Source organism: Pelodiscus sinensis, chromosome 5 (genome assembly GCF_052426305.1).
Source record: "Pelodiscus sinensis isolate ZL-2025 chromosome 5, ASM5242630v1, whole genome shotgun sequence".
NCBI classification, from domain to species: domain Eukaryota; kingdom Metazoa; phylum Chordata; order Testudines; family Trionychidae; genus Pelodiscus; species Pelodiscus sinensis.
The window spans coordinates 16,102,010-16,127,118 of record NC_143056.1 but is presented as its reverse complement, the minus strand read 5'-3'; the positions used below and the strand labels follow the sequence as shown (position 1 = coordinate 16,127,118).

General features: G+C 39.8%; 1 protein-coding gene across 9 annotated transcripts in view; it reads right to left on the bottom strand.

Moving 5' to 3' along the window:
- BRF1 (BRF1 general transcription factor IIIB subunit) overlaps nt 1–25,109 on the bottom strand; it is a 260,533-nt gene that overhangs the window by 8,157 nt on the left and 227,267 nt on the right. For all 9 annotated transcript variants that reach the window (XM_075926414.2, XM_075926417.2, XM_075926415.2 and 6 more), the window contains one exon: nt 3,262–3,313. In XM_075926414.2, coding sequence (XP_075782529.1) covers nt 3,262–3,313 — 52 coding nt within the window. The remainder of the gene's footprint in view (nt 1–3,261; nt 3,314–25,109) is intronic.

Sequence of the window (25,109 nt, the reverse complement as noted above, 5' to 3'; positions counted from 1 at the left end):
AGCAGCGGGTTGGGAAGGGAACTGGTGGCTCTGGGAACATATGTCAAGGGTCCATAGAGAGCTGAGTTTCACCCGGTGCTGATCTGTCCTCTCTCTTATCAGAGCTGAGCAGTCTGTCTTATTGCTGCTAAGGCTCCAATTCAGCAAGGCGCTAAGAAGAACTTGGCAGGAAATAGAGGGAGGGATTTTAAGGATTTCAGTATTTTCCCCATTCAGCAGCAGGATGAATCCCAAACAGAGAAAGGGACCCATTCCAGAGCAGCCAACTGCCTGCAGGGCACTGAGCTGGGATGGGATGTGGGTTACTCAGTTTCAAGTCCCTGCTCTGCCAGTTAAGACAAAAACCTTAGCAAGATTCAGACAGGCATTAGCTATTTCTATGAACAACAAGAATATCCAGAGTAACAGCACTTAATATTAAACCACTTTGGAAGTGATATTAAACCCTGAAACATGAGGTTTAAGTCAAACTAGAGGTTAAGAAGAAGGTTTTTGCACTTTCTAAATTATCCAATGCTGGCCACTCCAGAAGACAGGATCCGATTCAGTACGGCAATTCCTCTTATTTATTTGTTCTATAGTAACTCTTAGATGACTCAAACAAAATCATGGGCCCACTGTCCTAGGCCAGGGGCAAGCCAGATAAGGCCCACATGCCAGAAACGACCCACTAAGGCTTTGGATCTGGCCCACAGCCCGCTCCACTGGGACCTTCAGGTAGGTTCCCTGCCTGCCACAGTTCCAGACCAGTCTAAGCTGCTGGCTGAGGGTCATGTGCCCAGAGGGATGGGTAGCGGGGGAAAAGACTTCACACGCTGCCCTGTGCCCAATTACAGCAGCTCTCATTGCCCAGAAAATAGCCAATGAGAACTACTAAGATTGGGTAGGGGCAGGGGCAGCACCTGAGGCCTCTCTCCCCCTCAGCATGTGGTACAGAGAGGCACTCCAAGCTCTTGCCCCAAGTTACAACCCCCTTCTTCACTCAAACTCCCTTGAAGACCCTACACCTTCTCCTGCACCTCAGTTTCCTACCTTTCCTAAGCTTTCTTCTACACCCAACCTTCATCCCAGAATCTGCACCCCCTACATAGAAAAGTGTGGCCCTTGACCACTTACCAAAATCTTTGCATGACCCCTACAATAAAAAAAAATATTGCCCACCCCTGTCCTAAGCACTGTATGAACACATTGGAACAGAAAGCCCAAAGACCAAAAACTCAACATCTAATTACTCAAATATCAAACTCCATCCAAACGTGTCAAAAATCAACCTGATAACACAGGCAAGCTAAAGATTCCAGCTGAGATTTTCTAAGGGCTTCTCTTGACTTACAGCCACGCAGCTGTATCATGTACCAATAGGAGACCATGTCCTGTCAACACAGGTACTCCTCCATCTCCAATAAGCCCTCACGTCCACATAGGTCTGTCTGCACCAGGCGTTTGGTCAGAATGACTGTGTCGCTCAGAGGTGTGGATTATATAAATTTCATTAAGTCAACAGAAGTCTGTAGCATAGATCACGGCAAAGTCACCAAGGAAATTCCTCCAATAGAATATCGACTGGCTACTGAGCATCCATTAATTTTAAATCACACAGAGAATTATCTCCATGCAGACATTAATCTCACTGTTACTTAGATTCAAATTCCTTTAGTTTCAGTTTATCTTGTTTCACCCATCACCACTTTTCCCATAGAATTATCAAACTGACAACTCCAGGGATTTTAGGCATGAGAAATAATAGACAACAGTTTTAGGAAAAACATCATCTTAATTTATACTAATTTTTATGCTAAAAGTTTCCATCTGCTCTGAAAATTTTCATTAAAGAATGGATGAATATAAAAGAAGCTACAACTGATTCATTGTTTATTAAAATTGCACCATCCTAATTAAAATATGACCTTCTTCTAATTATCATGTCCATTTCCAGGCTGTTACAGCTCAAAAATGTGCAGGTTTTTCTAATGAGCACAGCATAAAAAGTGAAAATGTATTTCCCCAGGCATTATATCAAACTGTTTCTGAAAATTAATGTTTTAAATCATTTTTAAACGAGGATGTCAAACAATTCCTTTCACCAAACTTCCTGAATCAGTCTCCAGAAAAACCTTTGGTAGGACTTTTAAACTCACACTTTTTTGTAATAAGGGTATGAATGGTTGTAGGAACATGTTAAATTGTCAAAGTTAACTAGAACATTTTCAAAATGGTGTCAGATTCCACACATTTATATACAAAAATACGAATGGCTGACTCAGTTTGTAAATTAGCAATACAGATGCTACACTGTTATGTAAAAGTTTATTTTCTGAATATGGACAACAATTTGAATTTACTGTATGTGTATAAATATATTTCACAGAGGCAGAATGTGAGAGAGAGAAGTTAGTAAAAGGAATCCATAGTGAGGTGGCTGCAATGATCCGACTTATTGCTTCTGGCCTGATCAGGGGGATCAATCCTGATCTCTCTGACAGAATCTGGTCCACTGAGGCTTTGCGTAGTTTCCATTAAGGATGCAAAAGGTTAACCAGTTAACTGGTTTCCCCGTAAGCATTAGGCTTATCAGCAGGGCTCATCGAGCCACGGCGAGCCTCACTCACCAGCTGTGCTGTCCGGCATTCTGCGCATGCGCAGATCGCCCGAACCCGGCTCTTCCGGGATGTAATCTACACGCCACGGGTGAGTAGATTACATAGATTGTTGAGCCCTGAATGCTTACCAGGTAACTGGTTGGACTGAAAACTGAGGCAGGGTAGAGCAGCCCTGTGAGAGTCCAGCTGGCTGTTTGGGGGTGGCGGGCAGGGCCACGCCTGCGTCGGGCCAACAGGACCCTGGCCATGTGGGGGCGGCAGGCAGGGCTCCAGCCCCCTGACTTAGCCTGGATGGGCCAGCAAGACCCCGGTCCCAGCCGCTCTGGGCCAGGCAGGTGATGCCCTAGCCCCAGCTGAGCAAGGCAAGCAATGCCCCAACCATGCCAACAGGTGATGACCCATCCAAACTGAGGTTGCCCTGTAGGACTCTGGCCACTCCAACTCAGCCTGGGTGGGCCAGCAGGATCCTGGCCAATGGTTAATCACTTGGACTAAAATTATCACCAGTTAAAAAAGTTAACTATTTAGTTAACTTTAACTAAAGTTATTTACATCCTTAGTTTTCATCCCTAGTTTCTTAATTATTGTATTATGACTTAAGTCAATTTTCAGACTGCAGTTTTAGAACAGGATTCCAGGAAAGGTAGTAAACTTCACATACCTCTTCAGTTGCAGCCTTTTTAGCTAGCTGTGCAGAAATCAATGGTCTTAATCTAGAAAGAAGAAAAAAGGTGTTGATGATTATTAGGAAAGTTATATTGTAAATGCAAAAACACAAGCAGCTTGACAGAGAGTACATTCACTTGTTCTTTAGCCAAGAGTATGAATTTGTTATTATCACACTATGTGCTTTATCCTTTCAATTGAAAAATAAGAGACCTTAGGCACAAGTACTACACATAGTTTAAGAGTAATTAACATTGACATTCAGTAAAACTATGACTTAACAGCTCAATATAGTAAAGGATTGTCTAGACATAAAAGTTGATCCGGAATAAGATAAGGTGTGTGTTTAAAGAGGTTTAGCTATTCCTGATTAACGCCATGTGTGAATGCTCTAATCCCAAAATAATGTCTTATTTTGAATAAATTTAATCCATTTCCAAAGTGGATTAAGCTTATTTGGAATACAATTAATCAGGAATAATTGATTTAGGAACAGCTAATCAGAATAACTCCCTGTGTAGACAAGCCCTTAAAAAAAGCAAGCTAATAAGCATAATAGCAAAACTCCATCCCATAGGTCACCCAAAGCCCTGCTTAGCTCTCCCTGGGGCTTTATAAAATAGATTACTTTTCCCATATGCTCTGAAGGCCAAATTTTTTTCCCATTGCTGGCCTCTCCCTCTTTTCTGATATAGAGAGAGACAGATTCAGTGAGCCAGATTCTGTTCCAAATTACACCTATGTACATCTGGGATAATTTCCCTTTATTTGAGAGATGTGATTCTGGATTTACATTGATATACCAAGATTAAATTACTGTGGTTTTAACATCTTATATGTAATCTTGAATGAGACTACATCAAAAAACAAAAGGATCCTACATGGTCTGAAAGAAATGCTGGAAGCTGAACTTGTACAGGGGGAAAAAGGATTGTAGAGAAACATTTGGAGGTAACAGGTGAGTCTATTATTTTCCCATTCAGGTGGGAAGTATTATTATTGCTAGTCATTTGAAATCCTTATTGCTATGAACATTGTTCTCTATTGTTTAACCTAGTTCTGAGTATGTTGTGTCCCCTCCCCTTATCCAGATATACCCAGTTGTACAACTCCAGAGTGAAGCATTCGTTTAGAATAAGATGATTCTTTCCCTCTACTCATCCATAGGTTCTGGAATTCTTTCAGAATACAAATAGAAAAATTGTCCTCTAATTTAAAAAAAGACACTAAATCTGACTATTCTACAGTAGGAAGTGAAACCCCAGAGAATGAGTGGAGAGCTTTAGTCTTTGCTATCTGACAGAGAAGAAAATATTAAAATTTAAGAGACAGGCATTCAACTCTGAGTCATCTTGGCAGTGCTTCAGAACATTTTTAGGACACTTGAACAACTGGAGCAGTCCAAGGTGAACCTCTTTTCAGTGCATCTAACCAAGCTGAAGTGAGGGCTACATTTTAAAGGCAGAAACTATGTACTTGCACCGAGAGGATGATCTGGAATACAATGGTATTCTTTTACAACTATTCTCTCTTGCACTTCATGATTATCAACTTTATGGAAGAAAAAAAATACTGTTAACTCAGAGAAGTTATTTACTACATAGAAGTCCCAAATGGATCCTTAAATATACAGAGAAAATATTTGAGGGTACAGATACAAATCTTACTTTGTGTCCAATATCCTCTTTATGCTGCCCCACCTGAGTTACACAATCTTCCTAAAATTTGAATGTGTATTATACCCTTGATCATTACTTTCTAACAGAGTATGCTCACCAAATTTAGACACACACAGACATGAGAATGCAGTAACAACATCAATAGCTTAGATAAATAAAGATTGTTGGTCAACTAACAGGTAAAATACCTGTACCACCCTGTATTCACATACTTGAAAAGCAGTAGACAAGACACTCCCTCTCTTTGAAAACAGTAGCAATTATTACAATTAACACACTATCCTGAGATGAGACTTGCTTCCACATGTTACTGAGCAACACCACCTCTCCTAAGAATTCCGTGAAACGTTGCCCTACCCAATTAGAATCAAGCCGTTAAATTAGCCCAGAGGGTACAGAGAATCTGCTGGAATTTGTTTTAGAGGCAATAATGCATGTGCTTACACGGAACTCCATAATCATTGCTATACTAAGTACACAATAAATATTCCAGTGTCATTTTAATTACAAATGTTCCCATAATGAAGAAAATAATTCTCACTTGTGGAACTCCTGTTTTTAAAACTGGAACCCTAACATAAGGAACCGTTCTATTGCACTTTACGAGTCACTGAGTACTCATGTTAATACTCCATAGGCCATATTCCTGTTCTATGTAAGTGTTCATAAAGCATTCTTATTTAGGGTTGCCAACTGTCTAATCACACAAACTCAAAGATCCTTGCTCTGACTTCTGTCCTGTTCCTTCCTCAAGGCCATGCCCCATGATCCACTCCTTCTCAAGTCCTGCCCCTACTCAGTCCATGCCCCCCTCCCTCCATCACTCGCTTTCCCACAAACTCACTTTCACCAGGCTGGGTTAGGGCAGTGGGCTCTGGGAGGGAAGTTAGGTATGGGAGGGAATGAGGGTGTTGGTGCTTATCTCAGGCAGCCCCCAAAAGCAATCAGCACTCCCCTCTGGCAGTAGCTCCTAGGAGTGGGGCACAGAGGGTCTCCACGTGCTGCTGTCTCCTGGAACTGCCCCTGCAGCTCCCATTGGCCGCAGTTCCTGGTCAATGGGAGCCACAGAGTCAGTGCATGGGGCAGGAACAGCATGCACAGACCCCCAGTACCACCAGGGTCAGTGCCAGACACTTCCTGAAAGCCTGACTTGTTGGCACCCAAAATCTCAGTTTGTCTGAAGTAGCCGCTGGGAGATAGAAAGTGGGAGGGTTGACAACCCTATGCTTATTTCTCAGTACAGAAATACTGCAGTTCTCAGAGCAAGCCAAAAATAATATAATAAAAAGCCATATACATGATGCATTGGAAAGAAAATGGGCCTGATTTCCCTCTTCCCAATACTGATCTTATAGAAGTGTCACTCCACAAACTTTAGCAGAGCTAATCCCAATTTGAGCAGGAGGATCAGGTCCATTAATTAATATGTACTATCCACAAACACCAGCAGTGAAAATTGGAGAACTAAACTGATCACACACTGACACATTGTGACAACTTATTTTCCTAAGAGAATAACCTATTTGGTTAAAAAAAATCATTTACGACTCTTAGCTGATGATGTCATCATCTCCACAGAGACCCTTAGCTATTACTGTACACAGCACTAAAGAAAGATTTTACTGTGTGGGTTTTTTTTAATGCCCTTATGCCCTGACCTTCTTAAAACAGAGCAGCTGCTAACACACCAACCATATGGAACAATAAATTACTGGCTGCCATGGCTACAGATATGGGCTTCTTCTACAGTCTGATTTAACCAGGGAAGGCTAGAATATTGTAGTGTGCCATCAGAGAAGAAAACAGTTGTTTTAGAGGCTGGAGTGGGATGGGGCATTAAATGCTTAAATGAGCAGCTTCACAAAAAGAGGGCAGCCAAAGTCCTTTAGGCAACTTTCAACATGTGTGTTCCCCATCAATAGGACTATCACCCAAACTCTCTCGGCTAAAAAGACTTGCACTAAACTTTTTCTTGCCACAGAAGAAATAATTTGAAATAGAAGCTGTTTTGTCCCATATATTGAGTATTACTCTGGGTTAAGATCCATTGGGATGTACAGCAGGTTTCTGTCTAAAATATAATACTTTGACAAAAATAAAATGGCTTATGTAATCATTCACAATTTAGTGTATGTTCTGGTTTTATACACTTGCATTATGAATCTGACAGAATAAAAAACATTAAAAATACCCCTCCCCACCCCCCAAAAAAACAAGTCATGTTGGGAATGGTAAAACAAACCAACAAAAGAAAACAAGATGTACAAACCCCCAGTGCAACACGCAGGTTTCAAACGAATGTGAAAATTATTTGTATGTTCCAATCAACCACCACATATAACATGTGAAGTTGATAATCTTGACATTTCCTTGTCAGAAAATAATGGCATAGTATTTGTCATTAGTGTCTGCTCACTGTAGAATCTGCTTAGCTCCCACTACATCTTCAATTAAGATGTACAAGATAACATCTAAGTTTGTCCTCCAGCTTAACAATTTAAAAGAAGATTCAGTATAATAGAATCTGACAGGGTTGAAGATCATATGAATTGAACTTTCAAAGTGAACAAATGCTTTGAAAAACAAGCTGCCTGTGACAAACAACTGTTTTTATTTTGCTTATTACTTAATAAGTGAGGATTACATAGTATAATACATAAAACAGAGAGGGAGTTATGGGGCAATAAAGACATGTAATTTATAACAGGCAATTCACCCACCCATGGGATTATGATATCATAATCTCCTCAATTCCTTGCATGATGACTAGTCTCAGAGGGGTAGCCCTGTTAGTCTGTATCTGCAAAAACAAGGAGGAGTCCTGTGGCATAAAGAGTTTTTTATACACGAGAGCTTATGGCCAAATAAATCTGTTAGTGTTTAAGGTGCCACAGGACTCCTTGTCAAATTTCCTCAATGTAATTCTAGAAATAATAATTCAAGAAAGTAACCCAAAGCACTCTTATTGCTGAATTTTAATTTAATCCATCCATGTAGGAAACCTCTTACTGTTGCTTACCACCCATAATAATTTTATGGGCAGAAGGACAGGCAATGAATACAATGATGATGTGATGTGCTATAATGGGTTTGTCATAATGAGTCTGTAATGGCTGTGTTAATCATGAGTGAAATTATGCAGGTCATCTGAGACAAGTGCCAATAAAACCTATATGGCCATGCCACTTCATGCGTTCTGTATACACAACACGTGTTGCAGAAAATCTACTATGAAGTACACTTGCACTTGTATTGGTACTGCTACAGCATCCCTTCCATTTGTAAAGCCAGGTTGAATTACAGTCAGGAATGCAACTATCCAGACATCTGAAGAAGGGGGAAAACCAACAATTTTAAACATCTCTAACAATTGTGTAGCGGAAGTATAGCAAGAGACCCCCTTGGCTTAACCAGGAGATCTTAAATAATCTAAAAATCAAAAAAAGAGTTATATAAAGTGGGAACTAGGTCAAATTACAAGGATGAATACAAGCAAATAACGCAAGTATGAAGGAGGAAGATTAGAAAGGCAAAAGACACAAAACGAGTTCAATCTAGCTAGATACATAAAGGTAACCAGAAGACATTCTAAAAATACATGAGAAGCAAGAGGAAGATCAAGGACAGGGGAGGCCCACTGCTCAGTGAAGAGGGAGAAACAACAACAGGAAACCTGGAAATGGCAGAAGTGCTTAATGACTTCTTTGTTTTGGTTTTCATCCAAAAGACTGATGGTGACAGGATGCCTAACATAACAGGTAGAAGTGGAAATGGGGTAAGTTTAGAAGTAAAAAGAAAAAAAGAAAAAGTAAAAATGACATAGAAAAGTTAGCTGTCTGCAAATCACCAGGGCCTGATGAAATGCATCTTAGAATACTCAAGGAGCTGATAGAGGCGGTAACTGAGCCTTTAGCTATCATCTTTGAAAAATCATGGAAGTCGGGAGAGATTCTAGAAGACTGGAAAAGGGAAAATATAGTGCCCATCTATAAAAAGGGAAATAGGAACAACCGAGGAAACTACAGAACAGTCAGTTTAACTTCTGTGCCAGGAAAAATAATGGAGCAGGTAATTAAGAAATCCATCTGCAAATGTCTGGAAGATAAGGTGATAGGTAACAGCCAACATGGATTTGTAAAGAACAAATCATGTCAAACCAATCTGATAGCTTTCTTTGACAGGATAACAAGTCTTGTGGACAAGGGAGATGTGATGGGTGTGGCATACCTGGACTTTAGTAAAGCATTTGATACGGTCTCACATGACCTTCTTATCAGTAAACTAGCGAAATACAACCTAGATGGAGACACTGTAAGATGGGTGCATAGCTGGCTGGTTAACCGTTCTCAGAGAATAGTTAATAGTTCACAATCATGCTGGAAGGGCATAACAAGTGGGCTTCCACAGGGGTCTGTTTTGGGACCAGTTCTGTTCAATATCTTCATCAAGGATTTAGATATTGGCATGGAGTTTGCAGAGGATACCAAGCTAAGAGGTGTTGCAACTGCTTTGGAGAATAGGGTCATAATAGAAAATGATCTGGATAAACTGGAGAAATGGTCTGAGGTAAATAGGATGAAGTTTAATAAGGACAAATGCAAAGTACTCCACTTAGGAAGGAACAATCAGTTTCACACATACAGAATGGGAAGCAACTGTCTAGGAAGGAGTACTGCAGAAAGGGATCTGGGGGTCATAGTGGACCACGAGCTAAATATGAGTCAACAGTGTGATGGTGTCGCAAAAAAAGCAAACATGATTCTGGGGTTCATTAACAGGAGTGTTGTGAGCAAGACACGAGAAGTGGTTCTTTTGCTCTACTCTGCACTGATTAGACCTCAATTGGAGTATTGTCCAGTCCTGGGCACCACATTTCAAGAAAGATGTGGAGAAACTAGACAAGTTCCAGAGAAGAGCAACAAGAATGATAGATATCAGAGGGGTAGCCGTGTTAGTCTGAATCTGAAAAACAACGAAAAGTCCTGTGGCACCTTATAGACTAACAGATTTACTGGAGCATAAGCATTTTGGGCAAAGACCCACTTCGTCAGATGCATGTCAAGAATGACAGAAGGTCCAGAAAACATGGCCTATGAAGGAAGACTGAAAGAACTGGACTTGTTTAGATTAGAAAAGAAGACTGAGAAGGGATATGATAGCTGTCTTCAAGTATCTAAAATTGTTCTCCTTGGCCTCTGATGATAGGACAAGAAGCAATGGGCTTAAAATGCAGCAAGGGAGGTTTAGATTGGACATTAAGAAAAACTTCCTAACTGTCAGTGTGGTTAAACACTGGAATAAATTGCCTAGGGAGGCTGTGGAATGTCCATCACTGGAAATATTTAAGAGAAGGCTAGACAGACATCTTTCTGGAATGATCTAGACCAGTGTTTCTTAAACTATGTTCCATGGCACACCGGTGTGCTGCAAGGCAATCGGAGGTGTGCCGCAGAGAACAGAGTCAAAATGGTGGCCCTTAAAGGGGCAGATGCATTTTTTTTGGCTCGATAACTTCCCCCCGACCCCTCTTTTTTTTGCACCTAAACAAAAACACTGGTGTTCCTTTAAAAAAAAAAAAAAAAAAAAAAAAAAAAAAAAAAAAAAGGGATTGTTCGGTGTTCCTTGGTCTTAAAAAGTTAAAGAAACGCTGATATAGACGGTGGTTGGTCCTGCTGTGAGGGTAGGGGACTGGACTTGATGACCTCTCGAGGTCCCTTCCAGTTCTAGTGTTCTTTTGATTCTGTGATTATCTTAAATAGCTTTCCATATCCAGGACGTAATAGTATCTCCCCTACTGGAAAGCTGGGAATCTCATCTTTTTGATAGCATAAGCTCTTGCAAGTAGCAAACTCTAATCTTGTCATTGGCTTCAGCCTGAATAGCTGGCTATGCTGAGCCTCAAGACAATTGTGGTATTTTTGCAGGTGAGGGACTGAAAATCCCATATTCTGAGGATAAAACAAAACACTTCTTTAAAGCTTAGAATCAATGCAGCTACTCTCAGAAACGGAGTACCTAGTTCTAAGTTATACCATCAGCTGTGTACGCTAGGCCAAGTTTAAATCGCCTTAAAACACGTTAGGGGTTGTTCTGTGTGTAAATGCGGGGAGGGAGAAGGTTAAAATCCAGGTAAAGAGCACAGTTTAAATGTTCAATGGAAACATATCAGTAAGGAAAAAGTAAAGCAGTAGACTTTGCAATGGGGATGCTCACATCTTGATCAGGCTAACCATGGTGGCTCAGAGCTAGGTGCTGATAAGCTGGATTAGCTCTGCTGCGAAGACATACCCATGAGAAACAGCTGTTGATGAAAAATAAAGTCAGATGTCTGTTTTGTTTCCCTGAAGACTACCACACCTTCTTCAGAACAGACAAGCCGTCTGCCAATATTCAGATTCCTGGACAAAACTTTTATATCTGTTCTTGGAAGTAGGAGAGAGAAGTGGATGGGGACGAAACTCGAGATTGGATATTTTGCTGTGCAACTGTAGTGCTCACTGATCTCCAAGACCTCAAATAAATGCTATAAATGCTGATCAAGGAGCATCTGTATATGTATCTGACTCTAGGAAATTACTATAGACCCTGGGAAATTGTAACTGCTCCAGGTTAAGAAAGGGAGGCTCTGATAACTTTACTACCTTGACCAATGCACTTACTTCCTGATATTATGAAAGCAGAAGATAGTATTACTGATAACTGTACCCTGAAGACCTGCCCTCTGTTTCCCCCCTTTCCCCAAAACCCCTGCTCCTGCTCTGCCACTTCCCCCAAAGCCCCATTCTCATCACCCTTATTTTGTCCTGCATCACTCACTGGATCCTTGCCAGGAGCCTTTCTGCAGGTAGGGAAATAAACCCAGCTGAGCAGTAGCTGGCACAGGTTAAATGACTTAGCACCTCCCCACAGTAACAGGGCTTTTGGTTCAGGCTAGGGTGACCAGGTCTCTGAAAACCAAGCACCTGGAAATCCTAAAGACACCTGGACACAGAAGCCAAAAACTGGACTGACCAGGTAAAACCTAGACAAATGACAGCCCTAGTGGAAGACTTTCTAGGTATGTCACTATGGATGCTAATGAACTCCCCTCTTGAGAGCTGAAAATATAGAATAGTATTTGTAGTAAAAAAAACTAGACTTCATCATAAGAGAACAAACTGCTGTCCAAAAGATGCCATCCCTTTCACCAAACCAGCTTGAACATTTTCTCATGGCCTAAAAGAAATGGTGGCAGCAAAGCAGATTTGCATCTTAAAGGAAAACTTGCTAGAAATAGAGAAAGCAATAAAGCTGAGTTACAACTCTACGCTGAAACGTATATAAATAACCATGCTATCGGTCTGAATCAGCAAGGCACATAAAATTGTGCCCCATTAAATATGCAAGTAGTCCCACTTTAAGTGCTTAACCATCTTGATGAACTGGGGCCCAAAATGTCTGTGGTATATAATGAACGTATCTAGAGAAAATGCAGAAAATTCATGGGAATTATATAAGGCAATCTAATACCAATCATGTTTACATCCTGGGCTTACAGCTAGGAAGACACACATTTTTTATGTGTCTAAATGAACAGGTCACACAAACATTTCTATAATCTGATTAGAGCTAGATTACATTGTGAAGATTTGTATTTCCAATGGCAAAGTTTTTTTAGAGTAATGTGTTTTTGCCTTTATTTCTGGTACAAATGTACTACCCCAGATGTAGCCAATGAGGTTTACAAATATTTGCTTTTTGACAGGTGTTTTTGATCAATCTCAACCTCAAAAATAGATAACGAGCCAAAGATGAAAAGGAAAACATCTAGCAACCTGCAGTGCAGGAGAGCAATCCACAGAGATTGTTATACTCAAAGGTGATGCAAGATTTATTGTTAGATCTTTCCTGTTTAAAGTATGTGACATTACAAGGACAAAAATCATACTAGACATAACATTAAATTACCTCTTCTCCCTTCACTACCTCAGACAACACAGCACTGTTTAAACAAGCTTCCTCTTGTCAGACAATCATAGAATATAAGGGTTGGAAGAGACCCCAGCAGGTCATCTAGTCCAACCCCCTGCTTGAAACAGGAACAGTCCCAACTAGATCATCCCCTACTAAAGTAACTCATCAAAGTACAGGGATATATAGGAGAAATCTCCCCAAACCCAGGATCTGATATGTTATATGTTAAAGAGCAGTTTCATTGACAACCATCTGGAAATTAATGTATTCCAAGTTTATTTCATGATTACCAACATACATCTTTGTAACTCATTTCAAATTATAAGCAATAAATCATTTCTTCTTGCCTCTAATTTATAACAGCCAATTAAGGGAAATCTCTTATTTAAATAGCAAGTATATCTTTAAATTATGACACCGAATTGAACACATGTCTAATCAAACAGCCTAATGGTTACACAGGCTGCTTTGGCAGGTACTATGGAAGCACATACAAAGGCAAATACCTCACTTTGTACTCTCATGACTTCTGTATCTCAGGTCTTTGCACAATTTAATAATGTAACACAACTGATTTATTAACTTTGATCATTTTCCTTTTTTGCTATCTATGAAACATTATGTATCGTATGGAAGTTTTGAGTCATGATTTCACTGTGCTGACTGTATTAAAAGGAGAAACTGGGCCAACAGTGTAAGTTGCAGAGCCGTCTCTTAATATAATTAATTTTTAAAATGAGCTATGTGAATTAAAGTTGAGTCAATGCAGCTTTAATTTACACATGGGAAGTCTGGGACAGAATGTACCCCTGTAGCCACACCCTACACTCTGTGTTAATAATCTAGGTAGAAACTGTGCCTGGTGAGTTACCACAATCTCAGATGGAATCTCTGGTTTCTTATTCTAAGTTAAGATACTGTAAGTCTCAAAGACCAGTTAAGATGCTGGATCTCACCTTTGTTGACATACTGATGATCCAGAAGCCCGACTGCACCCTTTCATTCCAAACTCTCAAGGTGCCTATGGCAACTCACAAAGCAAAGATGTCTTAAAATGGACATGGGCATATATAGGTAATTGAGTACAATGGTATAAATCAGTGTTTCTCAACCAGTGGTACGAGTACCCTTAGGGGTACTTGAGAGAAGTCTGGGGGGTGAGGTATGTCAACACAACTGAAATTGGGAGAAAACTGAATTTTTGTTTCAAGTTTTACAGCGTTTTATTATTTTTGTATTTTTTGCATCCAAAAATTTCATTGCCTGCCCAGTTGCGATTAAGTTGTTTAAACAAATGTGTTGCAACAGTAGAAAAAAAATTGTGTGTGTCTGAAAACTGTAGATACTGGGGGTACTTACAATTTTTTTTAAAGGGATACTTTATAAAGAGAAGTCGAGAAACACTGGTATAAATCACAAGAGAAGCACAGTGTATCATGAAATATGATGCATGTTTTACTGGTGCATTACTATACACAAGTGCTTGCTGTTGTCCAAAGAACGTATTAATGGATCACTAAAGCCATTCCTAGGAGATCTTAGTGCTATTGAAATTATGTGTCTCCTAAGACATGCATCAGATTTTGTGAGAACAGATAAATTAGTGTAAAAATGTAATCACATTTCTGTATTAAAAAAGAGTAATTCAGAATGTGGAAATGCTAGGAAGGAAAATAAACATTTTAATAAACCAAAATGGTTGAATATATACTTTTGCTTTGAATAGGGTACATTTAATTTACTTTATTTTGTTGGTTTCTTTCTGATGTAGAAGGCCGCTTGAAAGTATTGTGTGTGGTCATGTCCAAAGTTTTTATTTATTTGGTTGGTTGTTTTTGTTTTGGGTCACATCTACACACACATTGCCTTGGTTTAATTGCAAGCGATCTTCCTGTTGATTATTGGGATATGGAGCACGGAAATTGAGCGGGAAAAGGTTTAGTTGTCTGAATAGATATGGTAAAAGCCTCTATGCTGCTTCATTTATGTAGAAAGGGCTTTTTCCCCCCATGAAAATCATTTTTGTTAGCAGATTACTCTAATGTCAAGAAGCTTTTCATTACATTTATGATATACAACAAGCATCAATGCAACTGTAATATCAATGTGTACAACATGAAACAAATGCTAATCATCTTGAGTAAACTCCTTCTTTTATACCACAAAGCATTTTTTACTGCAGCTATTTTAGTTACTTGAAACAGGTATTGTACAAAACTGTGCAGACTGTAAATTCCCCAACGTGCTTTAAATCCTTCTACATCCTGAGTATGTTTGAAGATCAATAAAATGATACTTTTTGGTTAATCCTACTTCATTTTTTATTTTGAACGTACACCCCAGGAATTCTAAACTAAAAATTCACAGTGAAAAGAGAAAAACTGATATTCCTACAAAACCTCAGCTACTTAAAGGAGGCAGAAGGTTTAATGGGGAGGTTGTATACATGTAGAGTCTTTTGTGCTTTATGCATCCCTTTCCCAAACCAAAAGGATTGTGCTGCTCTCAAAAAAAGACAAAGTCCCACCTGAAGTCACAACTTCATAGTTTATTAGTAACAATTTTGCCAATTTGTTTTTCCATTAGATCAAATGTCATCTAAAGCAAAAGCACCAATAAAAGCATATGTAATTCACACACCTACTGGATGTGGTTCATTGTCCCATGTAGTGGCACTTAGACCATTTCCATCCAGAGAGAAAGAAAGAATGAGTTACTTAACAACCCTAGCTGATAGCCAGTTGGCTTTTAGCTCACATGGTAGAGGCTCATGCACCCAGGTTCGATTCTACCTATCAGAATTACATATACATTTTGGCATAGTAACTAAAACTGTTGGAAAACCTGTATTCATTACCATCAACTTAAGGTGTAAGTCAGTATAAGTTACTTTTTTGGCTTGTTTCTTGTAGTCACTGTGCTCATTTTATTATATGGATTTTAAAAGCAAGTTTTGAAGAATCAGCCAACAACAAATGATAAAAGAATGGAATCGCTTTTTTAAAATCATGCGTCCGCATCTTTTAAGTTTAGATCTAATGCATTCTATATATGGGTAGAGAAATATCTTACAAGAGTTCAGACCTGAGACAACTGTCAGTTTTGGACTAACTTGTAAAAAAAAAAGTCTCCCTTTCCAGTTGTTTTACTTGCCAGACACTGTATTTTACTTTATCGTCATTGCAGAATTATTCCACTTGCCTTTTTGCACATGTAGAATATAGTGGGAACATTAATATTTGGCAACGCTACATTTAGCTTTTAGGATGACTGTACAAATCTGTATTTTCCTTTCCTTAGTTTTTTATTCCAGTATTCAAGTAAATGACGAGATGGAGGAAATATTTGTTTAAAACAATATAGTGTGAACTCTTTGGGCATACTAAGTATCTGTTTGAATATACCATTTTATTAACATCATTGAATCAAATTCAACCATATACATAGCAGATTTAAATTTAGGAATTAGTTCAGTGGCAGTTTATGACCCTTTGCTTTGAAGTAAATAAAAGCACATTAGATCTAGAATTTATTACACTAGAAGTATAAAGTTTGCCCCAATCTCAGCGGAAAAAGAAAAGTGGTAAAGTCACAAATAAACTTTCACTGTTTCTTCTAAGTTTACAAGTTTTTGAACATGTTATTTGAAAATGTTAATAGTAGGCTATCTGTATCTGTTTATAACTAAACAAGAAAGCATCATAAACCCAAGCTCTCCCAATGAACAAAATTAAAACCACTTACTTGAAATGTAAGTCACTCAGACACCTCACAAAGCAAGCTATACGCACCAACAAAAAAGCACTAAAAAGCCTTTAAAAGGTAAATGCTGATATATCCAATATATTCCCTAAACTGGATTTATCAAATTCATATAAAAAAAGATGTATGCCACATGAATTCTGACATCCATGCTACATAGTGTGTGCTAGGCTAAATTCTAACTCCCCACTCACTTCCCAGGATATTAATGCAAAATTAACATTGCAAAAGTAGCACGAATGTGGGATGGTATTTTTTACATCTGCATCCTTATACAGAAAACACTTCTGTGGATTACTCCTGCCAGAAGCAAAAGTAATATGTGAAAACAAAGGGTGGCTGGGTCAGAAAGAATGCAAAGTAAATCACACTGACCATGTCCCATGACCGTGTCCCAATATTCCTTAACTATGGCATCAGCCAGGATTGATATGCATAAAACAAACTGGCTATGTCTACACTGCGGGCTTCCTGCGCAAGAACAGCCATTCTTGCGCAAAAACTTGCGGAGTGTCCACACTACAAGCCTGTTCTTGCACAAGAAAATTTACAGCAGATTGTTAGAAGAAAGGGCTTTTTGCACAAGAGTCATTCCTCTCCCCACGAGGAATAAGCCTTTTTGCACAACAGCTCTTGTGCAAAAAGGCTAGTGTTGATGGGAACAGGAGCTTTCTTGCGCAAAATGGCCCTCAGAGCTTTCTTGCGCAAGAGAGCATCCGCACTGCCATGGATGCTCTTGCGCAAAAGCACATGGCAGTGTGGATGTGCTCTTGTGCAAGAACTCTTGTGCAAAAAGTTTTCTTGTACAAGAAGCCTGCAGTGTAGACATAGCCACTGAGTTCTGCAACAATTACATCCCAATGTTCCCTTCCGACCTACGTCACTGCCATTATAATAGTATCTGAGCGCCTGACATCTTTAATACACCACACCTTTGGGAGATAGGGAGGTGCTATTTATCCACATTTTGCAGATGGAGAAGTGAAGTAGGGAAACTAAATGAGTTGCCAAAGATCACATAGGAAGCCCCAGGATAGCACCTTAACCACTAAACTAACAATCTTCTTCCTATCCTGCTTCTGTGTTGTATTAATGATTTTTCAAATCAGCATCTCTTCTTTGGCAGAATTTTCATTAACAACATAATGAAGTGTACATAAAGTTGACCATCTCTAAGTTTACCTACTAACCACCTAGGCCAATGAACAAGGCATGCATATGGCTGCTTTTACATCACCAGCAGCTTTATGGGTGTATTTTTTCTTTTTGTCTTCATATGCAAATTTTAGTACTGAAATTTATAAACCATGATTCACACGTTATTGTCTCAGGATGACAGGATCATAAATTCAGGAGTCTTCAGAAATCAAAGCTGAGAAGCTAAATGTCCCGTATGTGTCAGACAAACACTAAGATGGCTCCAGCTACTACTATAAATAGCAAAAAACCTTGAATTTATTAGAAACCGATTAAACAAGTTCTAGTGCTCGAACTACTGTAGAGACCTAGCCAAATCTAGCACTGCAAGAGTTTTAGTTGTCTATCACTGCACATTTAAGCACCTGAGGACTTTGCAATAAATGATGAATTGAATTCACCATCAAAAGACAAAATCCACGTTTTTGCTGCCAAAACCTTTAACAGCCTAAACAGAAAATGTCACAAATGATTTTCAGTAACAGCATAAAAATAAAAACAACATTTTAAAGTCTTAAGGGGACGGATGGACAGATAAATGGAATGACAGAAAAAGATTTACAGCTATGATTTTTTTTTCTAAACAAGAATCATATTTCAAGTGGATGATGTAGCAGAACAAATTAAGAAAAACCTCTAATAAGCCATTTTATTTAAGCTCTTCAGTTCCCTTAGGCTCAGCAGCCTGAAGGATAAAGTCAAGAGAAAAATTTTTAAAATCGTGTTATTTTATTTGCATTAGGATTCTGGGAGTCTTTATTGGTGCCAGTGAAAGAAAACAAAAATATTTCAAAGGAAAAATTCCAGACAATTAAAAATGCTGTTTTGGAGACTTTTCCATTCCCTCTTTGACAAAGTCATGAATTATGCTTTAGGCACCCTTCACACACATATGCAAAATCACACTTGGAATATCATTGCACAGTGATCGTAAGCCAAAGACACATGGCACTTAAGGAGCTTTGATGGTGCTAGTAGAAGTCTGAAATTCTTCCTGGCTTGGGTGATGTGATTTAGTGGGAGGAAGGAGTTTTGTGTACTTTGAGGTTTTTCCTCATTGTGATTTTAATAGGCACTTTCATGCTCCTGATATAAAAAGAGAGCCTAAAAAGACCCAGTGGCAATAAACTTTCAAGGTTGTAGGGGCTCATTTGCTAGATATGAATTATTAGCAAGTAGTTCATTGCTGATGAGCTGATGCAGTTTGCCTATTATGTTTAGGGATATTCTTGTATATTTTAAAAGATCAAAAAACGAGCTCCTTTATAAAGCACCTACATGATCACATATGAACATTTTAAAAAATGGCATTTTGGACTGTGAAGAAATGAAGTTTTGCTGAGCAAGAAGCTGCATATCTTTCAAAATTATTGTTCAAATAAGTTGTTTCCATATAACCTTTTTCCATGAGTAAGCAAACTTCATCAAAGACCAGCAAGACAGGTTTTATTTTCCTCTTATGCTTGCTAAAGTAAGAAATCATGAAAAAACCTTTAAGGTACTATTTAAAATGGAAAAATGTCCATGAGAACAGTAATCAGAGTTGGAAAATAATTAGTCTTTTAGATTTGTTTCTGCAAGACAAATAATTTCAAAAGGGTCAACAGAAGCAATGTCAGAAAAAGGTCAAGACAATTCACTTTCACACTAGGGACAGCTGTTGCAATTCTCAGTAGTTTTTCTTCATTTTGTTAGGAGAGAACAGAGATTACTGCAATCTTAATACCTGAAGTAGTGGATGAGAACCAAATGCTTGTGGAAAAATCAGCATCTGATCTACAAACTTTCTAAATCAGGTTTTCAGTTCTTTTCAAATCGCTAATATAATTAACTGAAATTGAAATCCAAGCAACAAATGTGGCTCTGGGTATAGCCAGGTACAACACAACACCCCTGACTCCCAAAAACCCCACAAATTGCTTTACATCAGAGATTTGTATTTGGCCCAAGATGATTTCTGTCAGCAGCAGTAAAATATAAAAGCCCATCTAGTCAGCCTTCATTTTCTTCAGAGACCTCTATTTATTCACTAAGGGTACGTCTAATTAAGCTATGCAACTTCTGCTATGTCAGTTGCATAGTTTAAGTCAAAATACAGTGAAACCTTTGTTATCTGGCACTCTGTTAACCGGCATTGCCCCCGGCCACAATACTATCACATCTTCAAGCGCATAGGTTTGGCTTGGTTTACCATGATCGTCTTAATTTTTTATTTAAGAAGTACTAATCATCTTTAACTTAAAATAGAAATGTGAGACCAACTGCCTCACACTACAAAACTACCAATATTAAAAACTTGAGTTTTACTATTATTGTCCATTGGTTTTTCCTAGGTTGATGGGACCCTCAGATAACTGGAATTTTTAGATAGCTGGAATGACCTAATCCCCGAGCGTGCCCGATAACACAGGTTTTACTGTAGATTAATTCAGCTTTGACACTGTCTACACAGCAGGAAATCGAAGGAAAAACACTCTTCCTTCAACTTCACTTACTCCTCATGAAATGAGGGTTACCGTGAGTCGGAGTAAGAAGTCTCCCAGTTCGACATTATTTCTAAATAAAGGCTTGTAGAGTAGATGCGCGCTATGTTATTTCAGAATATCATCAGTTATTCTGAAATAACGCTGCTGTGTAGACGTAGTCTAAGAGTGAAATTCATCCACGGTGTACAGGGCCAGTACAAATTCCCTCAGCTCCACTGAAACTTTGCGCAAGGCTATATAACTGCTTTTGCATTCCCAACATATTACAAAATTGTCCTGTGTTGGCTCCTCATAAACTGTCATGGACGATCACACTGGGGACAAAATACAGAAGGAGCTATGGATTGGTACATACATGAATCCAGTGGTACCAATACCCCCTAAACTGGGTGCCAATGAGCTGTGAACACTAATCCTGTCCTTGGATTCCAATTCCAGGCCGAGGAAGTGAATTTCACCTTTGGAATTCCTCTAGCAACATACCACTTAAAGACTTTACTCTGCTATAATCAGTGCCAAACCTGCTGTACAACCCAGGCAATGCCTACCTTCTCTCACTGTCAGTTATTCACTCCTGTATTAATTATCACAGTAATCTGAAGATGCTGCTTCTTGATCAACTTATAAACATATTCTGGACTCAAATAATCTACAGACTAAAACCAGAATAAGGTGGCTATTCAGTGTGATAGGAAGTAAAGTTAAGATTCATAGAACACTAGAACTGAAAGGGACCTCGAGAGGTCATCAAATCCAATCCCCTGCCCTCATGGCAGGACCAGGCACTGTCTAGATCACGGCTACTCAACACACCGCTCGTGGGCTGCATGCGACTCACGGCCTGTTTGTGGCCCGCAGTGCGGTTTGGGTTTACGGTGTGGTTTGGGTTGATACGTGTTTAAGTAGTTAAATCCCTGGACTTGTGAAGCCAAAAAAAAAAAAAAGTCAATATAATGGTCTTCTGTTGATATGCATTTTAGTAGTTAAATACCTGGACTGTCATTGCTCATTAAAAGTGCTGTCATATGGGTGGAAATCGGGTAAATATTGCACTTTATTAATATCAGCAGAACTGACTTAAATGGGGCCTGGATGTTGTGTAGTCTTGCCTTAATCTTTGTATTCATGCCTGTCAGTGTGAGATAAGCTATTTGCATATATTTGCATGTATATGCAACTACACTTAAGGTGTGGCCCTTGGCATGTGCTGTGAGTAACACTGTGGTCCTCAGTGCTTCCAAAATTGAGTAGCCCTGGTCTAGATCATCCCTGATAGCTGTGTGACTAACCTGCTCTTAATTATCAATAGAGATGGAGATGCCACAGCCTCCCTAGGCAATTTATTCTAATGCTTAACTATCCTGACAGTTCAGAAGTTTTTCCTAATGTCCAAACTAAACCTCCCTGGCATCAATTTAAGCTCACTGCTTCTTGTCCTATCATCGGAGACCAAGAAGAACAATTTTTCTCTCTCCTCTCTGTAACACCCTTTTAGATACTTGAAAACAGTTATGTCCCCCTCAATCTTCTGTTTCCTAATCTTAACAAGCCCAATTCTTTCAGTCTTCCCTCATAGGTCATCTTGATCTTTAATAATTTTTGTTGCTCTTATTTGGATCTTCTCCAATTTCTCCACATCTGTCTTGAAATGTGGTGCCCAGAATTGGACACAATACGCCAGCTGAGGCCAAATCAGTGCAGAGTAGAGCGGAAGAATCACTTCTCATATCTTGATCACAACACTCCTGTTAATGCATCCCAGAATCATGTTTGCTTTTTTTGCAACAATGTCATGGCTAGATCCTTTTCAGCAGTATTCCTTCCTAGACGGTCGTTTCCCATTGTGTATGTGTGAAACTGATTGTTTCTTCCTAAGTGAAGCACTTTGCATTTGTCCGTATGAAATTTCATCCTATTTACCTCAGACTATTTCTCCGGTTTGTTCAGATAATTTTGAATCATGACTCTATCCTCCAAAGCACTTACAACCCTACCCATGTTGATATCATCTGCAAACTTTATAAGTGTACTCTCTATGCCAATATCTAAGGGTGTGTCTAGACTACAGAGTTTTGTCGACAAAAGTGGAGTTTTGTCGACAAAAGTGGAGTTTTGTCGACAAAACTATACCTGCGTCTACACTACCGCTGAGTTCTGTCGACGCTGGTAAACCTCATTTTACGAGGCATAACGCCTTCTGTTGACAGAAGGTGTTATTGCATGTAAACTGTCCTTGCGTCTACACTGCCATGTCGACAAAGCAGCTTGCTTTGTCGACAGAACTGAATGTAGTGTAGACGCTCTTTGTTGACAGAAGCTTTGTCGACAAAACTCTGTAGTCTAGACGTACCCTAAATCACTGATGAAGATATTGAATACAACCAGCTGCCAAACCCTTCCAGCACGACTGTGAACCAGTAATAACTATTCTCTGAGAACGATTATGCAGCCAATTATGCACCCATCTTACAGTAGCCCGATTTAGGTTGTATTTCCCTAGCTCAGGGCTGGGGAACCTTTTTTGGGTCAGGAGCTGCTGACCCACAGAAAAATCAATAAGGGGCCGCACACAAATGAGAAACAAAGTGAAAAGCCCCTGACTAAGAAGGAAAAAGACACTCCTCGCATTCCTGTCGCACACCAGAGCCTAGGGGGGCCCAGGCTAGCAGATTTTGTGTGCTCCAGCCCTGTGGGTGGGTAACAGGGGAGCTGGAGCACCAGTAAAGGCTCCCCAAAGCAGGTGAATCCCTGAGCTTCAGGGGCCAGATCCAGGAAAGCTGAGGGCTGCATCTGACTCCTGGGCCTCAGGTTCCCCACCCTTGCCCTAATTTATTGATAAGAGGAACATGTGAGTCCATATCAAATCCTTTACTAAAGACCAGGTATACCACATCTACCGCTTCTCCCTTATCCACAAGACTTGTTATTCTATCAAAGAAAGCTATCAGATTGATTTGACATGATTTGTTCTTTACAAATCCATGCTGGCTGTTTCCTATCACTTTATTGCCTTCCATTTCCTTAATTGCTCTAGTATCTTTCTTGGCACAGAAGTTAAGCTGACTGGTCTGTACTGTCCTGTTATTTTTTCCTCTTCATTGAGCAATGGGCCAACACTGTCCTCCGTCCTCCTCTTGCTTCTAATATATTTGTATAATGTTTTCTTGCTATCCTTTATGTCTCTAGCTAGACTGAGCTCATTCTGTGCCTTCACCTTTCAATCTTGCCCTTTCATACTTGCATTATTTGCTTACATCATTACATACCCAAATTTGGTAACGCAGAATCAAATTTTAAAAGTTCAATAAAAAGTCTACCAAAAATGCACATCACACTACAGAAAAGTAAACTGTAACAAAACTGTTAGGGCACATCTACACTATAGAGAAGATCAACCTCCCCTCTCCTCCCCAGAGGTCTATCTTCCAGTGTTCAATTTAGTAGGTCTAACGTAGATCTCTGATTTGAACACTGAGAGCAGCCCCTGCTGGCCTCCCGCAGTGTGAACGCCATGGTGGCATGGCTTAAGGTAAGCTGAATCCAGATGCGCATTTTGTGTAGCTGGATGGCATATCTTAAGCAAACCTGTCTTGTCTAGGATAGGCCATACCTGTGTGTCTTGATTCTAGAATAACGCTGTGGAGCAGTGTTGCCATTGGTGCCTCTGCCAGGCCTGTACACGAGAAACAGGGTTGCCGACTGTCCAGTGGCACAAAAACAAAGCCTGCATTCTGGTCAAAAACTGTATGCCTGGTCACCCAAGTTCCCTCTATACTGTGCACACCAGCCTCTTAAGCACTGTCCATATGCTCAGGGAACCCAGCCCCAACAGACCTGCTGCAGCCAGAACCTACCTCGGCCCCTTGACCTCTGCAGCTTGGGGATCGGCACCCTTCCTTTTGCATCAACTTAGCTCTGCCCCTAACACGTCACAACCAGGGTAGACGCTTTCCTCCCCTTGCATCAGACTAGCCTGGCCTCTGACTTGCCACAGACAGTTTAGAGGTGCCCTACCCCAGCTCGAACCCAGGCACGGCTTGGAGCTGCTACAGTCGGGGATAGGTGGCCCAGCCCTAACCCAGTCCCAGACCTTCCATGTTGAGGAAGAGGCATCCCTCCCCACAACCTGAACCCAGTCCTGGCCCTGGCCCTGTGTTTGCTTCAAGAATTTGTAGATGTTTGTGTCATCCTTTAGTCACTCCTGAAGCGTACTATACATACTCTGGCATAGTCTGGCCTGACATAAGTCACCACCTCCAAATACCATTATTTCCCTACTCTGTACTCCCTCTCCTTTCTCTACATCTATCCGGTGCTGACAATCACACAACATTCCTGACTCAAAGTCCTACAGCAAAGGACTTTTCTCCTCCCTAAATCCCTGATGTGATATTTCTTGACCATACGGTCCAAACTTAGCCTTTATTAGAAACTCATATCTAATTTGATGACCACTATCTCCCCCTGTATCTTTCAGTATGGTTTTACATGTTTCGCTCCCATTTAATATGTGCATGTCAGATTTTGGGGGGGGGGGTCATTTGTTTAAAAAAAAAATCTCAGTTTATGTCCAATCTTTGTTTTTAAGCCCTCTAGGTGCCATTGTTTTGTTTTTTATTCCCCAGTGATGTTCAGAACCAAATTCAATTTATTGTCTTCTGCTAATTTCATTAACATGCCGTTAACCCCTTTTTCCAACTAAATTTTGAAGACTGGATCTCATACAGTACTGCAGTATTCCAAACATCTTTCTGCAACTTAATACC